Consider the following 24,476-nt stretch of genomic DNA (forward strand, 5'->3'; position numbering starts at 1 on the left):
ATTTGGTGTTTTGGATTTGACATGCTCTGTACTATGACATTGGGCATCGGCCTTGGCAGACGACGTTGCTGGCATTTCATCGTCTCGGCCATGACTAGTGGCAGCAGCTTCAGCACGAGGTGGAAGTGGATCTTGATCTTTCCCTAATTTTGGAACCTCAACATTTTTGTTCTCCATATTTTAATAGGCACAACTAAAAGGCACCTCAGGTAAACAATGGAGATGGATGGATACTAGTATACTTATGGATGGACTGCCGAGTGCCGACACAGAGGTAGCTACAGCCGTGGACTACCGTACTGTGTCTGCTGCTAATATAGACTGGATGATAATGATATGAAATCAATATATATATGTATATATAATATCACTAGTACTGCAGCCGGACAGGTAGATATATATTTATTAGGTAATGATGACTGATGACGGACCTGCTGGACACTGTCAGCTCAGCAGCACCGCAGACTGCTACAGTAAGCTACTATAGTAGTATGTATCAAGAAGAAAGAAAAGAAAAAAACCACGGGTAGGTGGTATACAATTATGGATGGACTGCCGAGTGCCGACACAGAGGTAGCTACAGCCGTGGACTACCGTACTGTGTCTGCTGCTAATATAGACTGGATGATAATGATATGAAATCAATATATATATGTATATATAATATCACTAGTACTGCAGCCGGACAGGTAGATATATATTTATTAGGTAATGATGACTGATGACGGACCTGCTGGACACTGTCAGCTCAGCAGCACCGCAGACTGCTACAGTAAGCTACTATAGTAGTATGTATCAAGAAGAAAGAAAAAAAAAAACACGGGTAGGTGGTATACAATTATGGATGGACTGCCGAGTGCCGACACAGAGGTAGCTACAGCCGTGGACTACCGTACTGTGTCTGCTGCTAATATAGACTGGATGATAATGATATGAAATCAATATATATATGTATATATAATATCACTAGTACTGCAGCCGGACAGGTAGATATATATTTATTAGGTAATGATGACTGATGACGGACCTGCTGGACACTGTCAGCTCAGCAGCACCGCAGACTGCTACAGTAAGCTACTATAGTAGTATGTATCAAGAAGAAAGAAAAAAAAAAACCACGGGTAGGTGGTATACAATTATGGATGGACTGCCGAGTGCCGACACAGAGGTAGCTACAGCCGTGGACTACCGTACTGTGTCTGCTGCTAATATAGACTGGATGATAATGATATGAAATCAATATATATATGTATATATAATATCACTAGTACTGCAGCCGGACAGGTAGATATATATTTATTAGGTAATGATGACTGATGACGGACCTGCTGGACATTGTCAGCTCAGCAGCACCGCAGACTGCTACAGTAAGCTACTATAGTAGTATGTATCAAGAAGAAAGAAAAAAAAAAAACCACGGGTAGGTGGTATACAATTATGGATGGACTGCCGAGTGCCGACACAGAGGTAGCTACAGCCGTGGACTAACGTACTGTGTCTGCTGCTAATATAGACTGGATGATAATGAGATGAAATCAATATATATATGTATATATAATATCACTAGTACTGCAGCCGGACAGGTATATATATTTATTATGTAATGACTGATGACGGACCTGCTGGACACTGTCAGCTCAGCAGCACCGCAGACTGCTACAGTAAGCTACTATAGTAGTATGTATAAAGAAGAAAGAAAAAAGAAAAAAAGCACGGGTAGGTGGTATACAATTATAATATTATATATATATTAATTATATACAATTATATATATATATATATTAATTAAACTGGTGGTGATTATTAAACTGGTGGTCAGGTCACTGGTCACACTATCAGCAACTTGCAAGTAGTACTCCTAAGCATACAATCACAATATATATTATACTGGTGTGGCACTCTGGCAGCAAAAGTGTGCACTGTACGTTATATGTAGTATGTACTCCTGAGTCCTGAGTCCTGCTCTCAGACTCTAACTGCTCCCCACTGTCAGTGTCTCCCCCACAAATCAGATAATACAATACAGTCACACTATCTATCACTTCACTTCAGCAAGTACTAGTAGTAGTAGTACTCCTCCTAATGCTCCCCAAAATTACTACTGTGTCTCTCTCTAGTGAGACTGTCTCACTCTCTTCTCGAATCTCTATAAACGGAGAGGACGCCAGCCACGTCCTCTCCCTATGAATCTCAATGCACGTGTGAAAAATGGCGGCGACGCGCGGCTCCTTATATAGAATCCGAGCCTCGCGAGAATCCGACAGCGTGATGATGACGTTCGGGCGCGCTCGGGTTAACCGAGCAAGGCGGGAGGATCCGAGCCTGCTCGGCCCCGTGTAAAAAACCCTGAAGTTCGGGCGGGTTCGGATTCCGAGGAACCGAACCCGCTCATCTCTAGTGCCAAGTCACCACAGCGGCCCCCTTATGTTGAATCCAAAACCCATGGGAATCTGATGCTGGAAGGATGACGTTTTGCCTTGATCTGGAATCTGTGTTGGGTGGGAATACCCTAGCCGCGGCTCAGAGCAACTCAGATCCCAGAAGTTCGCAGTGGCTAGGATTCCAAGTAAACCAAACCACTCATCTCCTATACATATCTGTCAGATGTGGTTCAACAATTGTACATTTATAGCCTACTTGTCATGTAATATTTGCGGCAGACACAAGCTACAGCCCCAATAGGTTTCTATTGGGTTTACAAATATGTCAGATTCACCGAGCTCCAGAATCTGCAGCATTCCAGAGTTTGGCCCTCACAGGTAACGCCATCTAAAGATTGTGTTGTGCTGCTGTAGCCTATGGGCTGCACTTTGCAAAAACCACAGGGATAGGGTTCCTCTCATATACAACTAGTCCTTTATACTGTAGATAAAACAATGATCCAACTTCTTTACATAACTGTCTGCCATATGAAATAGTGATCATATACATAAGTTATTCTTTTTTTGCTCAGGTAACAGAAATCAAAGACAGATTGAAGATTTCCAAGAAAATGTGGTCGACTCTACCACATTCTGTCTGTAAAGATGAGAGAATGACAGGTGGCGAATCCAATCAGGAGCAATGCTGGAATGGGCACAGCAAAGCACGGTAACATCTTAAAATAAAACTCTGCTATTGTAAATAGATGGTAAATATAATAGAATAAATAAATTAGTTTTAAGTTGGTTGAAACATTAATTAAAAGGGTTAATTATAAGATCCTGATGCACTTGATGCCAGAGATCAGAATACCGACGCTGGCATCCCGATGATGAAGATCCTGGCAGTGGTGAGTTAAGCATTCTAATGCATCCCCCCTACCCCTTAACTGTAGTCCTCCCTTACCGCAGCCTAACCCTAACCTTCTGTATTAGTGCCTTACCCTGACCTCCCCAATAAGTGCCTAAACCTAACCCGCCCATGCCCCGCAGCCTAACCCTAACTCTTTATGGCACAATAGCTACATTCCTAAAAGTCTTTAGAACACTTTAGCCCTCATCTACAATGTGCAGCAAGATCTGTAACTTTTACTATGTTATTAAATTGTGATCGCGAGCTCAGCCACACTATTTAACTCTACGGCTATTCACTCACACTATTTCACTCTACAACTCTTTTCGATATATATGAAGAACTGGCTTAATTCCAGTTCTCTCTTTATAATTTATATTCTTTATATAGTATGTTAACAAATGCACTGTTTAACTTATTCTATTCTGTGTGCAGTTCTTGTTCTATAAATTGTAAATTTATAGTGCTAATTATTTACAAGGTACTGTAAGGTCATTTAATGGAAAGTAAGTAGGCCATCAAGACTCTTCAATTCAGAACACCTGTATAGCAAGCAACATTTACAAGGCAGGCTTTATGCGTCCGCATGTCGCACACCCCTTTTTATGGCCCTGGGAGTCACAGCTTTCCTTGCCTTACAATTGGCTCTTGCTCTCACTATGGGCCCATACATCCCAGCTCTCTCAATTTTAGCGGGACATTCCAGTTTTTCTGGGACTGTCCCACCCGTGGGTCACTGTGTCCCGTAGTGGGGGAGGGGGCAGTTGAGAGACCCTCAGAGTGCCGGCTTTGCCTCTTCAGCTTCAAAAACGGGGGTATGGCCTCACAGGAAGTGGCGCAATAGTGGTCAACACCCCCTAGCCGCAAGGCCACATCCCCTAAATTCATGCGCACGCCTTCGGCGGGAGATTTTGTCCCTCCTCAGACCCATGAAAAGTTGGGAGGTATGTGGGACACACATTAATTTTGTTTAGTAACACAGACATTCAGAGCACTCAGAGATCTCTCTATTTTCTCCATAGCTGTAGAACTCCAGGCAGGGACATTTTTCTTATTTTATATGAATGACATTATGGTATTTGCTTGGGATAAATACAGTCTACATTGTGTGGTGCCATTTAACTACATTTTCACATACTTATATACATAAATACATACACATGCGGGAAAGGTAGAATAACTAGTCAAGCTGGTGAGACAGCTTTTACTGTAAATAAAATATTGCTATTCAAACTTTCTCTTTACATAGTCCCGAGATGCTATTTAAAATATGTATTATATATGGCCTACTATGTGAGCGGACGAGCGCCTGTGTACGCAACCACTGTCACTGACATGCCCATGACCGGGGGCGGATTGGGAACTGAAAGTGGCCCTGGAAAAATGTGTAGAATTGGCCTCACATTGGCAGCACCAGAGGTATACCGTGTAACCATGGCAGCAGCACCATTCCTCACATGTCAGCAAACAAAACACTCTCAACAAGCACATGGGGATTCTTCCCTGTTAACCCTATGGTCAATCCGCCCCTGCCCATGGCATTCCCATAACACACCCACAGACCATGGGCCTAATTCAGAGTTGATCGTAGCAGCAAATTTGTTAGCAGTTGGGCAAAACCATGTTGCACTGCAGGGGGGGGCAGATATAACATGTGCAGAGAGAGTTAAATTTGGGTGGAGTGTGTTAAAAACTGAAATCTAAATTGCAGTGTAAAAATAAAGCAGCCAGTATATATCCTGCACAGAAACAATATAACCCACCCAGATCTAACTCTCTCTGCACATGTTATATCTGCGGGTGGTCTTCAGTATGCCGAATGTCGGGATCCCGGCGCACATTATACCGGCGCCGGAATCCCGACACCCGGCATACCGACAGCTATTCTCCCTCGTGGGGGTCCACGACCCCCCAGGAGGGAGAATAAAATAGTGTGGCGCGCGTAACCAGGGGCTCCTTAGTGCTCGCCACGCTGTCGGTATGCCGTCGCCGGGAGCGCGAGCACCGGAATACCGTACTACACCCATATCTGCCCCCCGCATTGCACACGGTGTTGCCCATCTGCTATCAAATTTGCTGCTACGATCAGATCTGAATCAGGCCCGATGTTTGCATGCATGTCTAGGCACCTCGCAGTCACCACCCAGGAACACACATCACTTTTCCACATTTCTGATACATTCACCTTGCTAGCAACAGCCCCTTTGTGCGTACACTCTTTGTAATGTCTGTGCCGAATTGTGATTCTGACAAATTTTCCATGATATTGAACTTTGTTGCTCTTGTGAATCATAAATCAGTACACCTGTAACAACAAGAAGTGTTTACAGATTGATGTTTATACATCCTGTGTGGTGGCAAAATAAAGGCAGGACAAGGCAAAAACATTCTTTAAAAAAATACCATTGTTGTATTGTTGCTCACAAACTGTTGCAATACGTATCGTAATATTTCTGTATTTCGTTTATGTTTGAGCACCCGTACTGGGGAATTATTGTGTTACGGAAATAGAAATTTCTCAAAGGCAGCGATTAACATCACAATATGAAACATGAAGAGACGCAGTTAATAGCCAGGGCCTGACCTCTTTGCACTAAGACAGAATGTCTGCCAATAGCTAATCCTTGAGCAAATCCTTGAAACAGAACGATGAAGTCCTGTGTTCCAGAACTGTGTTTCCTGTTGAATTGACTATTTATGAAATATATGTGATATGACTTTCCAGGTATCTTCCTGAAGTAATGACGGATGGATTGATAAACCAGATAAGTAATCCAGAGGTGGATGTGGACATCACAAGGCCAGACACATTTGTTAGACAACAAATAATGGCACTCCGAGTGGTGACAAACAAACTGCGGAACGCTCTCAATGGAAATGATGTTAATTTTCAAGATACAAGTAAGAAACCAACATAGATATATTATTGCACTCACCAGTATATTTACTAGCAACGTGAGATAATATAAATACAGTATCCTCTATAATTGTAATAATTACAACTTATAATAAGGCCCACAAGGAGATGCTAGTGATCTGTGTTATTGTGTATTCTTATGGTATATAATACATATTTTATGTGTGTAAAATAGTGCAATGCCTATATTTTACTGTATTCAATAATAAAAACAAGAGGCAGATAGGTAACAGATTTATTTATAACGGACTCACCACCTACACACAGTAGAATCGGCTGTAACTTTCTGATCAGTTCAGCAGGAACAGCTGAATAATGGATAATTAATGGATAATTATTTTAAATAAGTGCATACACAGATAGGGCCTGCAGCAAAATTTACATATTGTGGTGGAGGTATCTTCTAAGTGATAAAGATATGCATCTTCTGGGGCAGCATGGAGGCACTGCACTGGGTTCCTGAGTTTGATTCCAGCCCAGGGCCATTTATGTGTGGGGTTTGTATGTGCTCCTCAATGTTTGGTTAGGCTTCCCACAGGTTCTCATATTTATTAGCACATATCAAAAACATACTTCTAGGTTAAATGGCATCTTACAAATATTAACCCTAGTTTGTTTCTGTGTCCACGTGGTAGGGAACATAGACTGTAAGCTTCAAACAGACTGATGTGGATGACACATATTCTCTGTCAGGCTCGGACTGGCCCATAGGGGTACAGGGGAAACCACCTGTGGGCCCCACTGCCTGGGGGCCCACCCTCTCAATTATACATTATGCATATGTTACATTATACTGCACAGGACTATGGTATATTTTCTACAGTGCATTGCTGTTATTAATCTGGTACATTATCATGCATGCACTAGTAGTATTTACTATATATATTATTTATCAAGGGTCCCAGACCATTCACTAATGGTTAGACAAGCCTATAAGAATGGGCCCCTACCACTGCAATTCCCCGGTGGGCCCTTCATGCCCCAGTCCGACACTGTTCTCTGTACAGCGCTGTGGGTATCCTAAATGCAAGTTAGGATTCTTATATTGTGCCTGCATGCAAAAACTTTTACTACAAAAAAGGACTTGATTTTGTTTCGTCCACAGAAGTGTTAGCGATTGGGCATCAGCCTATACCTATCAGTAAGAGTGCTGCACAGCCCTGGACAGTAGGGAATTCAGACTATATATAATACAAGGGGACTTAGCTTAGGTAAAAATAAATGTGGACATGAAAACACATGGGAGGGAGAGGGGTAACAGAGCTTACAATCTATATTCTAAAATCTACTTTCAGCTTTTTGTAGTTACTTAGAACATTTCAGATGGAAAACATTAAAAAAAGGAAACCTTGTTTCGGCGCTAACCAGGGGCTCCTCTCAATAAGCTGCTGCTAGTTAGGAATAGTCAAACATTTAAACAGTGCAGTTCCACAGGTGAAATAGAAATATACTTGTGAAAGTCGAAATTGCATTTTACTCTCAGAATGCAATATTGCATTTTTTTAGCATGTGTACGTACGCATTTTTGCATACTACGGTACTTTGCAGATTACCGCATCTTACCCTTATTACGGTAGAACATGCAGTTGCTAATAAAAGCCATATTGTTACACATATTCATACTCCAAACTTACACATAAATTACACATAGTCATCAGATGATTTAATAACAGACTTTAGTACCAGGCAACATTAAGGTTAGATCAGGAGAAAACATTTCACATAGCACAGGTTCAGAAGCATAATATCACATCTTATTTTATATCATTGTGTTCAGCTCTCCATGTGCTGCACCCCGGTACGTGCGGACAGAATATTGCATATTGCGGGCACACGCTATTGGGAGAAATGTAGTATAGGTGAAATATTGTGCACTGTGAGGGGTGTGTAACTAGCCTGTTTGAATTACCTTCACGGCGGGATCCTGAGGGCATCAACAGTCACATTGCTGAGAACAATACCTTTGAATGGACCAATGGACCACCAAGTTACGAAAATGTTTACATCACGGACCAATAAGAACAGCGTGTTTATTATTGTATTGTGTGTGTTAGAAGCTACTGTATAAATACAGTTGCTTGGATCCATTCCAGAGATCTCCTATCTCCGTTGGACCACATTACAAACGTATATGGTTTCATAGTTGGATTCCTTAAGGTATTTACGCGCGCATAACCGCATGTAAGGTACGCGCTGTATTTCTACGCCTACCGAGTTCACAACAATATACTTTGCCTTGTTATTAATATGTTGCATTTCACAGTTGAGGGCTCTTGCCGGGTGCTACGACTGAAAGGAGTGCACAAATCAAACGAACGCTGGTTTATCAGCAGAGGGTGGACATCATATAAAGTTAAAAACAATTTATGTTTTATTTTAAAGTTAGCATCTGATGCTGAGAAACCATGTCCGTTTATGTGCTCTGAATAGGCGCTAGCGTGAATTCAGGAACGATAAAGACATTTATTTTCTCTATCGCGTATAAACATATATATATATTTTAAACAGGACATATTTCATTGTATTGTTGCCATAAGTTAAATAAGTGCAGTTTGGATTGTGTTTTAGCGGGAAGCTGTACGAGCGTTTAATCGCATAAGCATAGATAAGAAGTATATATAGCAATCAGGTTCTGTGGTTACGGAGATTGATTTATACACAGCTGTTTTGTTTGTAAAGAGTAATATATATAGATTTTGTGGTGGCTTTTAAGTTAAGAGCCATAAGTGAGTACACTTTTGTGGTGCAGCCTGGGCCACTGACACGTGGTTATTGACTACGTAATCCGGTGTTCGGACATGCACAAGCATAATCACGCATGAGGTGCACAAGGGAATAAGGGTTATTATTGTAAGCTTTATAGGGTACAATCCAAACTGAAAACGATAATTTGATAATACGTTTAGCGAACTGTATGATACAGCCTCTGGGAAATTATTGCCAGTTTCTGGGAAGTAACTTTTCTGTACAGAAAAATCCAAGTGTGCAAGTGTGAGCATTGATTGTTGAACCAGAGAGGTATACCACAAGTAACACTGGATTAGAGAAGTCCAGTGGCATATGGCTCACTACTATATGTGATTATTGAGGGTTTTTTTGGAGCGCAGGGTATTTGGAAATCACTCAAGGTGGTAGGGACGCAGCCTTGTAAAATCGTCTCTGTGATTGTAGGGCACACAGATAATAAGAACCTTTGTACCGTGCAATTGGACCGCACAGTTGCGTATAATAGCTTATCACATATTATACGCAAACGTGATTTGTGTAAAGGAAACAGGTCAAAAGAACTCGCAAAGGGCCGGGGGGTGTAGAGTCTGTACCACCCCTAATTCAAATTATACTTTTGCGAGTCTGAGACTTGTAGGAAATACGCTCATTCTCTCCGCGTAAAGTACAGGTCATATAGCTTCTGCCTAGGATGAGATAGATAATTGAAATGGGAGTGAAGAGTATACCATTCTTAATTCAGATGTATTTCCATATTCCTAGTTGTAAGTGACCACGTTAGGAACCTCGCTGGATACATTTATCACTTGATTGCTGGTACGTGGTATAACAGCTGAGAGGGAGTCGAGTGAGAGCTACTTGGAAAGTCTCACACCTTCATTTCAAAGGAGGGGCATTTAGGGTTGCTAACAGCTGCAATGGGGGCTAAGTGCACACGTGAAATGACTGAGAAGGCAACTGAGGTTCAAGTTGCTGGGGGCCCGAAAGGGTCAGCTCGTTTTGTTATGCGTATGAAGTATGGTGATGATTGGCTTTTGGTGATGATTGGGAACGTATGACTGGCGAGTGTAAAACTTAATTTCCCAAGATTGGTAGTTTTGATCCTGAGGTATTGAATACGGTGAGAAGTAAAAATTTGCTTGATAAAATCATGCAAATTGAGAGTAAAGCACAATGATTGTTTAAACTTATGGCAACAAGAGGGCAAATCACAAAGGCAAAAAGCGTATGCAACAGCTGCGAATATGCGCAAACAGGTAACAGCAAGTGCACCACCACTGTGATATGTAGATGGCGACAGAGTTACAGCCGGTATCAAAATGATTAAACCTAACCCTTGTAATCTTTACCCTGTATTAAGTCATCAAGGTGCCAGTTCGGAGGCAGAAGATGAACTCAGTGTGGTTGCAGCCCTCTTTCATGCCATCAGCCTCTTAGGTGGGCAGGGACAGCAGAAAGGAGGGGCTGCCCCACAAACAGGGAAGAGAGCTAGAAATAACCAAGCCGGTAAGTATGAGACTATCCATTCCACAGAGACAGTGATACCTACAATTGACACCATGGCCCTCATTCCGAGTTGATCGCTAGCTGCCGTTGTTCGCAGCGCAGCGATCAGGCTAAAAAATCGGCATTTCTGCGCATGTGCATGGTACGCAGTGCGCACGCGCGTCGTACTTTCACAAAAGCCGACGTACTTTCACACAAGGTCTAGCGACGCTTTTCAGTCGAACTGCTGATCGTTAAGTGATTGACAGGAAGTGGGTGTTTCTGGGCGGAAACTGACCGTTTTCAGGGAGTGTGCTGAAAAACGCAGGCGTGCCAGATAAAAACGCAGGAGTGGCTGAAGAAACGGAGGAGTGGCTGGCCGAACACAGGGCGTGTTTGTGACGTCAAAACAGGAACTAAACAGTCTGAAGTGATCGCAAGTTAGGAGTAAGCTTAGAGCTGCTCAGAAACTGCACTATCTTTTTTTGTAGCAGAGCTGCGATCCTTTCGTTCGCACTTCTGCTAAACTAAGATACAATCCCTGAGGGCGGCGGCTTAGCGTTTGCACTGCTGCTAAAAGCAGCTAGCGAGCGATCAACTCGGAATGAGGGCCCATAAGCAGTGAGGTGGAGGGATTACACCCGGTCTGTACTTTAGCAATTCCTCATGGGAAAGCAGACAGAGAAGGGGTAACCCCCAGGGTACGTCTTTTAGCTATCACTTATGAAGTACTCATTTCTAGGAAATAAGTTAACAAGATGAGGGCAGCTAGAAATGCCCTTTTGTAAAAAGCTTGGTATGTTTGTTTGAACATCTACAGACCCTTTATACGGGATGAGAAGGACTAAATGAATACTTCGCAGACTTAGAAGCTTTTTGTAGAACTAGGACATTCTCTGTTAGGTTTAAGAACCACAGGTAAAACTGTTTCGGCAATGGGAGTAACGGGAGAAGTGCAACATTACCCTTTGGCGAAAACTGCAGAAATTATGATTGGGCCTCAGCGTGCCAAACATTATTTTCTCCTGACAGCAGCAGCCCTGACTAACTTACTCAGCAGAGATCTGTTGTGTAAATTGAGATGTGTAATATATTGTACCCCTGATGACGTATTTTAGATATCTCTGAAAACCACACTCAAGAAGTACAAGATATGTTAGATACCCCTCAAAGACTAATATTGCATTCCACTGTTCTAGTCTCATGTCCATCACAGGTAGAGGAAATGATCTTGCAGATACCGGGTTCCCTTTGGACCAAAGATGGACAAGACACTGGATTAATAGCTAATGTAGACCCCATTAATGGTGGGAGAGGGTTATAGAATACAGTATTTAAGAGGAGTTAATAAAAGAGCCAATCCCCTGTAGTGCTTAATCCGGTTGTCATTCTGTTGCAAATCTATACACTTTACTGCTATCAACTTCTGCTTTGTTTTTTCTATCCTATTTCCCTTCACCCCAACAGACAGTACCTCTTTGCCTTTTCTTACAGAGGGGTACAGTACACCTGGACCCGCCTTCCTCAAGGGTTCATCAACAGCCCAAGTATTTTCTCCCAGGCCTTGCATAATTGCTTACAGTCTTTTTAGCCTAAAAAATGGATCGATTCTAATTCAATATGTTGATGACTTATTATGTTCTGATTCATTTGTGTCCTCTGTGGCTGATACTAAACAATTGTTGGTTCACCTTTCACAGACAGGACACAAGGTTTCAAAAGATAAACTGCAGACCAGTGTGAAATATTTGGGACATTGTCTCACTCAAGGACTAAGACATTTAACCATTGACTGGATAAAGGCCATCCTGAACATGACACTGCCACAGACCCAGCAGCAAATTCGTACCTTTTTAGGAATGTGTGGATTCTGCAGAATTTGGATCCCAGGTTTCTCCGTTTTGACATTTCCATTGCAGGAGATGGTTTCATCAAGCAAACCTGAACGGGTGTTTCATACCGAGTCATCCGAACTGGAATTTGAGAAACTCAAGGAGTGCTTGACAAAAGCCCCTGCTTTGGGAATGCCTGATTATGAGAAACCTTTTGACTTGTATGGTAATAAAACTGCTTGGTGTGTGGCAGGGGTCTTGACACAGAAACATGGTGATGCCAGCCGACGTGTAGAATGCTACAGTGCACAATTGGACACTGTGGCAAGGTCACTCCCTACTTGTTTATGAAGTGTGGTAGCAATGGCCCTATTGGTAAGTAAGAGTGAGGATGTGGTACTTGGACAAGACTTGACAGTTCATGCACCTCATGCAGTATCGGCCCTTCTAAATTTTGCCAAAACCAGGCATGTCTCATCCGCAAAGTTTACGAAGTGGGAGCTATCATTGATGGCTCCAGTAAACATCACCATAAAAAGGTGTAATACCCTAAACCTTGCTACATTATTACCTCATGTGCCTTGTAAGGCACAAAGAGTGGGGGATGAGAATGAGAATCCTGGTGAGAGAGGATTTGGCATGGACACTGAGAAGCATGATTGCATGAAGTACTTGAACCAGACTTTCACAGCGAGACCTGACATATGGGACAGCCCGTTAGAAAATGCAGATGTGACTTTCTATACAGATGGTAGTTGTCACAGACAGACGGATTCAGGGGACTTGTGCACTAGATAAACTATTGTAGATGATGAAGGTATCATAGAGGTTGACCCCCTTGGACCACCTCACTCAGCAGAAGTGGCTGAATTGGTAGCACTGACGAGTGCATGTGAGTTGGCTGAGGGCAAGTCAGCCAATATATACCCGGATTCTAGGTATGCTCATGAATTCAGGGCCCCATGGCGCCTCAGAAATTTCATGACAGCGGCAGGCACATGAGTAGCGCATGCGACACAGATCAAGAAACTCTTGACCGTAATACAACAACATGACAAAGTTGCTGTTATCAAGTGCAAGGCCCACTCCTACGAAAAAGACCCAGTGTCACTTGGTTACAACCGAGCATACGAGGCTGCCAAATGGGCAGCAAGCTCCACACAAGGGCCTAACAATATTGAGACACTCATGACATTTCAAACATTGAACATATTAATTGAAATGCAAAATTTGTGTTACCCACAGGAAAAGGTGGTCTGGAAGATGAAGGAATATGGCCAAGAGTCCTCCAGACTCTGGAGAGATGGACAAGGTAAACCAGTAGCCCCCCAGGGCATACCTCCCAAGCTTAGCTGAGGCGGAACATGGTCTGACTCACCTGGGTAAGAAAGGTATGTGCAAATTGGTAAGAGCTTACAGTGCGCCAGGGTTCTCTTCTCGGGCAAGCAAGAAAGCAGTGTCCTGTCTTGCTTGAGGAAGAACATTGGTAAGACAGTACCAAAGGAGCCATCCCATATTCCTCCTGCAGACGGACCTTTCCAGGTAATACAAATAGACTTCGTACAGTTACCACCCTGTAGGAATTTAAAATATGTATTGGTATGCACTGATGTATTTTTACATTTGGTAGAGACATTTCCAGCTGCCACTAACACTGCTGTTTTCACTGCAAAGAAAATCATGCAGGAATTTGTTTGTAGATACGGTTACCCTAAGATTAGGAGCAAAGTGATGGCTGAAACTGGACTATTGTGGCCATAGACACTGCCACTAGTGTTATATAGCATCAGAACCACTCCCAGATCCCAGCTTAACTTATCACCCTTTGAAATCCTTTTTGGCAGACAACCGCATGTCATGATAGATCCGCAGGATGATTTAAAATGCAACAACGAAGTGACAGTACAATACCTTATCAGAATGAACCAGCATTTGAGAAATCAGCAAAAGAACTTGAAACTGTTGATTCCTGATGTGCCAATTACTAACTGTCATGATCTTGAACCAGGAGACTATGTGATGATTCTTACGCTCAGGTTGCCTAATAGACAGGTGGGAAGGACCGTACCAAGGCACTCATTCCGAGTTGATCGCTAGCTGCTTTTGTTCGCATCGCAGCAATTAGGTCAAAAAACGGCAATTCTGCGCATGCGTATGGGGCACAGTGTGCATGCGCGTCGTACTTTCACAAAAGCCATTGCAGTTTCACACACGGTCGAGCGATGCTTTTCAGTCGCACTGCTGACCGCAGAATGATTGACAGGAAGTGGGTGTTTCTGGAAGGTAACTATCCATTTTTCGGGGAGTGTGTGAAAAAATGCAAGCGTGCCAGATAAAAACGCAGGAGTGGCTGGGAAAGCGTAGGCGTGGCTGGGCGAACGCAGGGCATGTTTGTGACATCAAAACAGGAACTAAATAGTCTGAAGTGATCACAAGGTAGGAGTAGGTCTCGAGCTACTCTGAAACTGCACAATCTTTTTTTGTAGCAGCACTGCGATCCTTTTGTTCGCACTTCTGCTAAACTAAGATACACTCCCAGAGGGCGGCGGCTTAGCATTTGCACTGCTGCTAAAAGCAGCTAGCGAGTGAACAACTCGGAATGAGGGCCCAAGTTTTGTTGACAAGCACGACTTCATTGAAGGTAGCCAAGAGAGAGACTTGGGTGTACTCTTCCCATTGCAAGAAAATCGCTAATCCGGAAGAAACTCGTAAAGAAGGTGAGACTGCAGAAATATCACTCGAGAATCTGTTCCATGAAGACTGAAAGGCAGCACTGTTGGACACTACCTGAGCATATCAAAGTAACACTTAAAGGCCAGTTGCACCAAGATGGATTTACTACTATCAAGACTTGTTTTATTCTATTTTTCTCTTTGCACAATCATGTTTTTTTCAGGACATTATATTTTTGTGAGGGTTCCCGAGGAGTCGAGCATGGGACTGGAACTGGTTCTGGAGAATAGAGTGATGACTTCATAGGATCCCAGGATCAGTCTATCACTTTGGTCAAAGCCAGAGTAAATAAGAGGACTGGTAGTTACGGAGTTCGGAGGCAATGTGATAGGCTATTGTCTGAGGAATACTGTATTTTGAATGATTTATCTACGTTATATTTGTATGTATTAACTTTATAAAGATGTGATAGTTTTGATTACTATCAGAGGGTGGACTGTGAAAGTCGAAATTGCATTTTACGCTCAGAATGCAATATTGCATTTATTAGCATGTGTACGTACGCATTTTTATGCACTACGGTACTTTGCGGATTAACGCATCTTACTCTTATTATGGTAGGACATGCATTTGCCAATAAAAGCCATATTGTTACACATATTCATACTCCAAACTTTCACATAAATTACACATAGTCATAAGATGATTTAATAACATACTTTAGTACCTAGCAACATTAAGGTTAGATCAGGAGAAAACATTTCACATAGCACAGGTTTAGAAGCATAATATCACATCTTATTTTATATCATCGTGTTCAGTTCTCCATTTGCTGCACCCCGGTATGTGCGGACAGAATATTGCATATTGCGTGTACACGCTATTGGGAGAAATATATTATAGGTGAAATATTGTGCACTGTGAGGGGCGTGTGACTAGCCTGTTTGAATTACCTTCACAGCTGGATCCTGAGGGCATCAACAGTCACATTCCTGAGAGCAATACCTTTGAATGGACCAATGGACCACCGAGTTACGAAAATGTTTACATCACGGACCAATAAGAACAGCATGTTTATTATTGTATTGTGTGTGTTAGAAGCTACTGTATAAATACAGTTGCTTGGATCCATTCCAGAGTTCTCCTATCTCAGAACTGTCACGGTTATCTGCTGACAACTGTTGCCTGGTTCCAGGGTAGCGCTTGCCTATGCATATCGGCTGTAACTTACTCTGACGGTGTGTATAATACTTTTTGTTTACCTGTATTTCTGTACTTGTGTTATTTTACCTTTTTCTGTTAGTATTAAATCTGTATGTGTGCTGGACCAGATTACAAACGTATATGGTTTCATAGTTGAATTCATTAAGGTATTTACGTGCGCATAACCGCACGAAAGGTATGCGCCGTATTTCTACGCCAACTGCGTCCGTAACAATGGTGGTCATTCCGAGTTGTTCGCTCGTTGCCGATTTTTGCTATATTGCGATTAGTCGCTTACTGCGCATGCGCAAGGTTCGCAGAGCGCATGCGGTTAGTTATTTTACACAAAAGTTAGGTATTTTACTCACGGCATAACAAGGATTTTTCATCGTTCTGGTGATCGTAGTGTGATTGACAGGAAGTGGGTGTTTCTGGGCGGAAACTGGCCATTTTCTGGGCGTGTGTGAAAAAACGCTGGCGTTTCTGGGAAAAACGCGGGAGTTTCTGGGCAAACGCTGGGTGTGTTTGTGACGTCAAACCAGGAACGAAACTGACTGAACTGATCGCAATGGCTGAGTAAGTCTCGAGCTACTCAGAAACTGCTAAGAAATTTCTATTCGCAATTCTGCGAATCTTTCGTTCGCAATTCTGCTAAGCTAAGATACACTCCCAGAGGGCGGCGGCTTAGCGTGTGCAATGCTGCTAAAAACAGCTAGCGAGCGAACAACTCGGAATGAGGGCCAATATACTTTGCCTTGTTATTAATATGTTGGATTTCCACGTAGTAAATGTAGCACTAATATCCCTCTCCCATTATTTATTTAAACCCTTGAGTGCTAAGGAAGAATCTGTCTTCGCATGTACATTAACATGCTAAAGACAAATCCCATTAATCCTCAGCACTCAAACACATCAAAAAAGTAAAAAAAACTAGTGGGAAACGGGAGGAGACTGGACTGTAATGACATTACTGCATCAATACATAATGTTATTGCAAGGGAGTTGGGTAATATTTTAATAATTGGAGGGGAAAAATATGTAGTACAGGGGATGGGAGGAAGGACTGAATGTTCACTATCTCCCCATTCTGGTGCCTATAGACATGGGGGCACCTTCGTTTGAAAGAAAAGAGTCACTTCTATTAAACTATGTGACCCCATAGAAGTTATTGTCTGGCAATTAATGTGATCACCAATAACCCTCAACACTGCAGAAAGATCAAATAGACTAGGGATGACTTCTAGAGCTATATATCTTACGATAATATGCGTTACTCTGCATTCTATGTTATTTGAATCTGCTGCATGTACCATCATGAGTTAGACACACCAGTCATTGTCATCAATGAATGAGGACATGGACACATTATTTAAAGCATAATTTGTGCTGCATCTTATGGGAGTTATAAATAAATAGCAGATTAAAAATGAAAATAAGAGCGCTGAACATGTGTATTTTTAGATGTCTAATCAAGTGCAATTAAGTTCCAAGAAATTTGCATAGAAATGACAAACCGTTTTATTTACAACAAGAGAAAAATGTTGATCATATGCAGTCACATCAGCATAATGATGCAAAGACCCATAATACAGCAGCTGGTGGAACAAGAATTATTGATGTATGTTACCCCAAAGATGAGTCAGAAACTTCCAACAACTGCCCCCTCTCATTGATTAATAGTAACCAACAGTGACATCATTAACAGTCAATCATATGGTTGTCTGACCATACTTTCCAGTGGTAGAAATTAGATATTACATTGTAGACAATTATTCTCCCATTTTTATTCAAACATTATACAGTATAGATTATATTATACATTATACAGTACAGTATATTGGGCCAGAGCAATCTGTCAATGTGTCAATCTAGCACATGACTTACAGCTGTATGCAAAACAGAGTTGCCACTTTCTTGCAGATAATTACTATCCGTGCTGCATAAATGGAAGTTTTAACAGTCAGTTTATGCCGCAGGAGAAATCAGAAACTCAAATGATAGAAAAGTTTCTATAGCTAATTGCCATCTGTATTACATGAGTGAAGTTTAACTGTTAAGGTAATTACCATCAGTACTGCATGAATGGATGTAGTAACAGTTACATGAAGGCTCATCAGTGACAGGGAAAGTTACTCAGCTTATCTTGGCTTTCATCTCAATGACACTGTTAGGGCAGAATCCCAATACAAAGTGTATAAAGGGTATCCGCTAATATTTTCTGATGCGTTTCTCCAGCAATTAGTATGGTTCCATCAGAGGAATGTATCAGTGATTAAGTCATGGGGATTTAATGGTGATCTAGCCAAATAACTGACAGGCATAATAAAAACATTTTTTACAGCATGTAGAAAAACAACTTATTCTTTTGTGGGTACGATAAATAAAGAAATAATGTTTTTAAAGAAAATGGAATTAAAAAAGGCAAAATACAGTATACTACGCCAAGTTATAATAAGCATTTTTAAAAGAGCTTCACTGCTGTTACGTTACTAACTAATCAGAATAAAATATACACAAATAAGAGGATACTTGGCTGTCCAGTATATGTTAATAACCTATTACTATTGCTATTACTTTAGCAAAGCAAATTTTGAAAGGATGAGGGTATTTTTCAGGGATATTGAATGGGAAGGTTTGTTTTTAGGAAAAAATACTACGGAGAAATGGGAGGTACTAAAATTCCTGCTAGCTAAAAATACACTCAAATTTATTCCTATGAGCAGCAAAAAAAGGAATAAAAATCATAAACCGATGTGGCTTAACAAAAAGATCAAGGAACTTATGGGCAAGAAAAGGCGAGCATTTAAAAAAATACAAAACTGACGGGGAAGCAGAGTCATTTCAGCACTATAAGGAATGTAACAAAATTTGCAAAAAGGAAATGAGAGCGGCTAAAGTAGATACTGAAAAACTAGTAGCAAAGGAATGCAAAGCGAATCCCCAAAAAATCTTTAAATACATTAATAGCAAGAGATTAAAGAAGGAGAGTATAGGCCCTTTAAAAGACAAGTTGGGAGTCTTAAGCAAAAATGATAATGACATAGCGGACACACTAAATGAGTTTTTTTCAACAGTATTCACTAGAGAGGACCCAATTCATGGACTGACACACAATCTCAATAATGAGAATATCCCACTGATAGGTACTTATTTAAGCGAGGAAGTAGTCTGTGACCGATTAAAACATTTAAAGATAAATAAATCACCAGGGCCCGATGGTATTCACCCAAGGGTTCTAATGGAGCTTCACTCTGAACTGGCAAAACCGCTATCTTTGATCTTTAAGGATTCAGTTATATCAGGTATGGTTCCCAAAGACTGGCGTATAGTGGAAGTAGTGCCTATATTCAAAAAGGGAAGTAAAGCTGAACCAGGTAATTATAGACCAGTTAGTCTTACATCTATAGTGGGGAAAGTATTGGAAGGTATTCTAAGAGATAGTATTCAGAAGTTCCTTGAAATCAATAAAGTCATTAAAAGGAATCAACATGGGTTTATGAAGGACAGATCCTGTCAAACCAACTTACTTGGCTTTTATGAAACAGTAAGCGCAAACCTGGATCAGGGTAAAGACGTGGATGTAATCTTTTTAGACTTTGCCAAAGCGTTCGATACTGTACCACACATGAGACTTATCTACAAGCTACAAGAATCAGGGCTAGGAAGCATAATATGCACTTGGGTCAAAAACTGGTTAGATAATAGGGAGCAGCGCATTGTGGTTAATGGATCTTTTTCAACTTGGACTGAAGTGCTAAGTGGTGTGCCGCAAGGCTCAGTATTAGGACCGCTATTGTTCAATATTTTCATTAATGACCTAACAGAAGGTCTAGAGAGCATGGTGTCAATTTTTGCAGATGATACCAAATTGTGTAAGGCTATAAATACAGAGGAGGATGCCGAGTCTCTTCAGAATGACTTAGTTAAATTAGAAGCATGGGCAGCCAAATGGAGAATGCGCTTCAACACAGACAAGAGTAAGGTAATGCACTGTGGTAACAAGAACAAAAATTACACCTACCTACTAAATGGGGTAAAATTAGGGGATTCTGTACTGGAAAAGGACTTAGGTGTCCTCATAGATAGCAAACTAAGCAGTAGTACCCAAAGTAGGACTGCAGCAAAGAAGGCTAATAAGATATTAGCATGCATAAAACGGGGTATTGATGCTAGGGACGAGAGTATTATACTCCCGTTATATAAATCACTAGTGAGGCCACACCTTGAATACTGTGTACAATTCTGGGCACCGTACTACAAAAAGGATATCCTGGAGCTAGAAAAGGTTCAGAGGAGGGCGACCAAACTAAATAAGGGCATGGAGACGATGGAATACAAGGAAAGGCTTGAAAGACTAGGCATGTTTACATTGGAAAATCGGAGACTAAGAGGGGATATGATCAACATCTACAAATATATAAGGGGACAATACACAAAGCTTTCGCGGGACCTGTTTTTGGTTAGATCAACACAGAGGACTCGTGGACACTCGCTCAGGTTAGAGGAGAGGAGATTCCACACAATACGGCGTAAAGGCTTTTTCACGGTAAGGACAATACGTGTTTGGAATTCCCTGCCCGAGGGAGTTGTAATGGCGGAATCTGTCAACACCTTTAAGAATGGGTTAGATAAATTCCTAATGGATAAGGATATCCAGGGGTATGGTGCATAGTTATGCATTATAGTTACTATAAATAGGGATAAAATGCAACGGCTGACAGCAGCATCAGACAGAAATTTTAGTCAAATCATCATGCATAGGAGACCACAAATAGGTTGAACTCGATGGACAATTGTCTTTTTTCAACCTCAGATACTATGTTACTATGTTACTAGATCATATAAGTACTGGTTAACACTGGAGGGCTGATGTAATATGAAAGATTGCTTTTCCTTCTATATGCAGACTTCTTAGTATATCTCTGTAATAATGTATGTACTAAGCCTTGGAGAGAGAGATAAATTAGCAGACAATCAGCCCCTATCTTCCATATTACAGGATGTGTTTGAAAAATTACAGTTAGAAGCTGGTTGGCTTAAATGTTATTTCTGTCCACTTTATCTTTCTCCAAGGCTTAGTACATATGCCTCACAGTCTGTAACGTGGCAGTTAGCAGCTGCTTGGCTGGTACTTTGGGGGAGATGTACTAAACCTTGGAGAGTGATAAAGTGGAGAGAGATAAAGTACCAGCCAATCATCCCATAACTGCCATGTTACAGAATGTGTTTGAAAAATAACAGGTAATTGGTTAGTAGTTTATCTCTTTGCACCTTATCACTCTCCAAAGCTTAGTACATCTACCCCAAATAAGCTTCCTGATCTAAGAACATAAATGTGAAGCATTAAAATGTGATATAACTCCAATGCCATGTTACAGTGCCATTGCACTTTTATTTTTATTAAACTGATTTTTGCGTCGACCATAAATATTCTGCGAAATGTAATGCTCGTCTTTCAAGAATTATAAAGAAATTTTGTCATTCCCAATCATTTTTTTAATATTTATCATTAAGTTCCTACTGTATATCATCAAGTTTGTAGGCATTAAAGAGGGGGAAACACCTTGAATTTAGCATTATCAAATTACATTTCTAGTCTAAATATTTCTTTGCAACACCTATTTCTGGTATGAAGGGTCTCTAGCATTTATTGTAACCTTTTACTGCCCAGCTTGTCTGTTTTACATTTATCGTTCCAGAGCGGAGCTGTGTTATTGCTCTGTGTGGAGACAAATGACTTCATGCATTTTTTTTATAAATTCTGTGTATACTGTTATCTGTCGTGACAACATCTTCTATCCATGTGCATGAACAATAATTTATTGTGATAGTGCACCAAGAGTGTAGTAGATTGTTTTTATTCTCTGTATTCATGGTTTGGCGCCATTGGCTATCCCTTTGGGCTTAAGGTCACCAACGTGTCTTCCCCAGAGGCCGCCTTCCTGGTTGTGCTAGGGTGGTGTATTTCTCTTTTTGGTTTTGCGCAATTAAGTTGACAAGATTATTAAATGTCGACATGGTTAAAATGTGGTTGGGGTTAAGCTGTGGGAAGGGTAGATTAGGGTTTGGCACTAAGGGGAGGGTTGGGGTTAGGCTTCAGGAGGGGTGGGTAAGGGTTAGGCACGAGGGTGAGGGTTAGGGAAAAGCTGTGAGAGGGGTGGGTTAGGCACTAGGGGAAGGGTTATGGTTAAACACTAGGTGGGGTTATGGTGCCAAAGAGGATGGTTATTGTTAGACTGCAGGTGGGGTGGTTTAGGGTTAGACACTAGGGTGAGCGTTAGGGTTACTCTGCAGGAGGTGTGGGTTTAGGCTTAGGCACTAAGATGATGGTTAGGGATAGGCTGCAAGAGGGTGTGTTAGGGTTAGCCACTATGGGGAGGGTTAAGGTTAGGCACTAGAGTGAGGATTAGGGTTTGGCTGCAGGAGGGGTTGGCCTGGGTTAGGCACTGTGCAAGGGTTAGGAGTTAGGCACTAGGCAGAGGGTTAGGGTTTAGCAGTGGTAGGGGACAATTAGGGTTAGACTGCAAGAGGTGTGGGTTAGGGTTAGTTGCTAGCATGAGGGTTAGGCTGTGGAAGGGGTGGGTTAGGGATAGGCTGCTGGCAGGCAGGGCTAGGGTTAGAATTAGAGATGAGCGGGTTCGGTTCCTCGGGATCCAACCCCCCCCTCCCCCCCCCGAACTTCACCCATTTTACACGGTTCCGAGGCAGCCTCGGATCCTCCCGCCTTGCTCGGTTAACCCGAGCGCGCCCGAACATCATCATCCCGCTGTCGGATTCTCGCAAGATTCGTATTCTATATAAGGAGCCGCGCGTCGTCGCCATTTTCACTCGTGCATTGGAGATGATAGCGAGAGGACGTGGCTGCGTTCTCTCAGTTTCTGTGTTCAGTGTGCTGCAAATATCTGTGCTCAGTGTGCTGCAAATTTCTGTGCTCAGTGTATCTACGTTCTCTGCCTGAAAAACGCTCCATATCTGTGCTGCATTGTAGTATATAGTAGGAGGACAGTGCAGAATTTTGCTGACCACCAGTATATATATAGCAGTATGGTACAGTAGTCCATTGCTCTACCTCTGTGTCGTCAAGTATACTATCCATCCATACCTGTGCTGCATTTTAGTTGTGCGCAGTATATAGTAGGAGGACAGTGCAGAATTTTGCTGACCACCAGTATATATATAGCAGTACGGTACAGTAGTCCATTGCTCTACCTCTGTGTCGTCAAGTATACTATCCATCCATACCTGTGCTGCATTGTAGTTGTGCGCAGTATATAGTAGGAGGACAGTACAGAATTTTGCTGACCACCAGTATATATATATAGCAGTACGGTACAGTAGGCCATTGCTATTGATATATTAATGGCATATAATTCCACACATTAAAAAATGGAGAACAAAAATGTGGAGGGTAAAATAGGGAAAGATCAAGATCCACTTCCACCTCGTGCTGAAGCTGCTGCCACTAGTCATGGCCGAGACAATGAAATGGCATCAACGTCGTCTGCCAAGGCCGATGCCCAATGTCATAGTAGAGAGCATGTAAAATCCAAAAAACAAAAGTTTAGTAAAATGACCCAAAAATCTAAATTAAAAGCGTCTGATGAGAAGCGTAAACTTACCAATATGCCATTTACGACACGGAGTGGCAAGGAACGGCTGAGGCCCTGGCCTATGTTCATGGCTAGTGGTTCAGATTCACATGAGGATGGAAGCACTCATCCTCTCGCTAGAAAAATGAAAAGACTTAGGCTGGCAAAAGTACAGCAAAGAACTGTGCGTTCTTCTAAATCACAAATCCCCAAGGAGAGTCCAATTGTGTCGGTTACGATGCCTGACCTTCCCAACACTGGACGGGAAGAGGTGGCGCCTTCCACCATTTGCACGCCCCCTGCAAGTGCTGGAAGGAGCACCCGCAGTCCAGTTCCTGATAGTCAAATTGAAGATGTCCCTGTTGAAGTACACCAGAATGAGGATATGGGTGTTGCTGGCGCTGAGGAGAAAATTGACAAGGAGGATTCTGATGGTGAGGTGGTTTGTTTAAGTCAGGCACTCGGGGAGACACCTGTTGTCCGTGGGATGAATATGGCCATTGCCTGGTCAAATTACACATGCCTGGTCAAATTACAAAAAAAAATCACCTCTTCGGTGTGGAATTATTGTAACAGAAATGCGGACAACAGGTGTCAAGCCGTGTGTTTTCTTTGTCAAGCTGTAATAAGTAGGGTTAAGGACGTTAACCACCTATGAACATCCTCCCTTATACGTCAACTGGAGCGCATTCATCAGAAGTCATTGACAAGTTCAAAAACTTTGGGTGTCAGCGGAAGCAGTCCACTGACAACTAAATCCCTTCCTCTTGTAACCAA

At 41.9% G+C, this 24,476-nt stretch overlaps 1 protein-coding gene across 2 annotated transcripts in view; it reads left to right on the plus strand.

Annotated features, from left to right (window-relative positions):
- The window catches only part of GPC6 (glypican 6), a 1,112,124-nt gene that overhangs the window by 1,063,151 nt on the left and 24,497 nt on the right, over nucleotides 1-24,476 (plus strand). For both annotated transcript variants that reach the window (XM_063953010.1, XM_063953011.1), the window contains exons 8-9: nucleotides 2,954-3,090; nucleotides 5,999-6,174. In XM_063953010.1, the coding sequence (XP_063809080.1) occupies nucleotides 2,954-3,090; nucleotides 5,999-6,174 (313 nt within the window). The remainder of the gene's footprint in view (nucleotides 1-2,953; nucleotides 3,091-5,998; nucleotides 6,175-24,476) is intronic.

The sequence above is a fragment of the Pseudophryne corroboree genome, chromosome 2, assembly GCF_028390025.1.
Source record: "Pseudophryne corroboree isolate aPseCor3 chromosome 2, aPseCor3.hap2, whole genome shotgun sequence".
NCBI lineage: Eukaryota > Metazoa > Chordata > Amphibia > Anura > Myobatrachidae > Pseudophryne > Pseudophryne corroboree.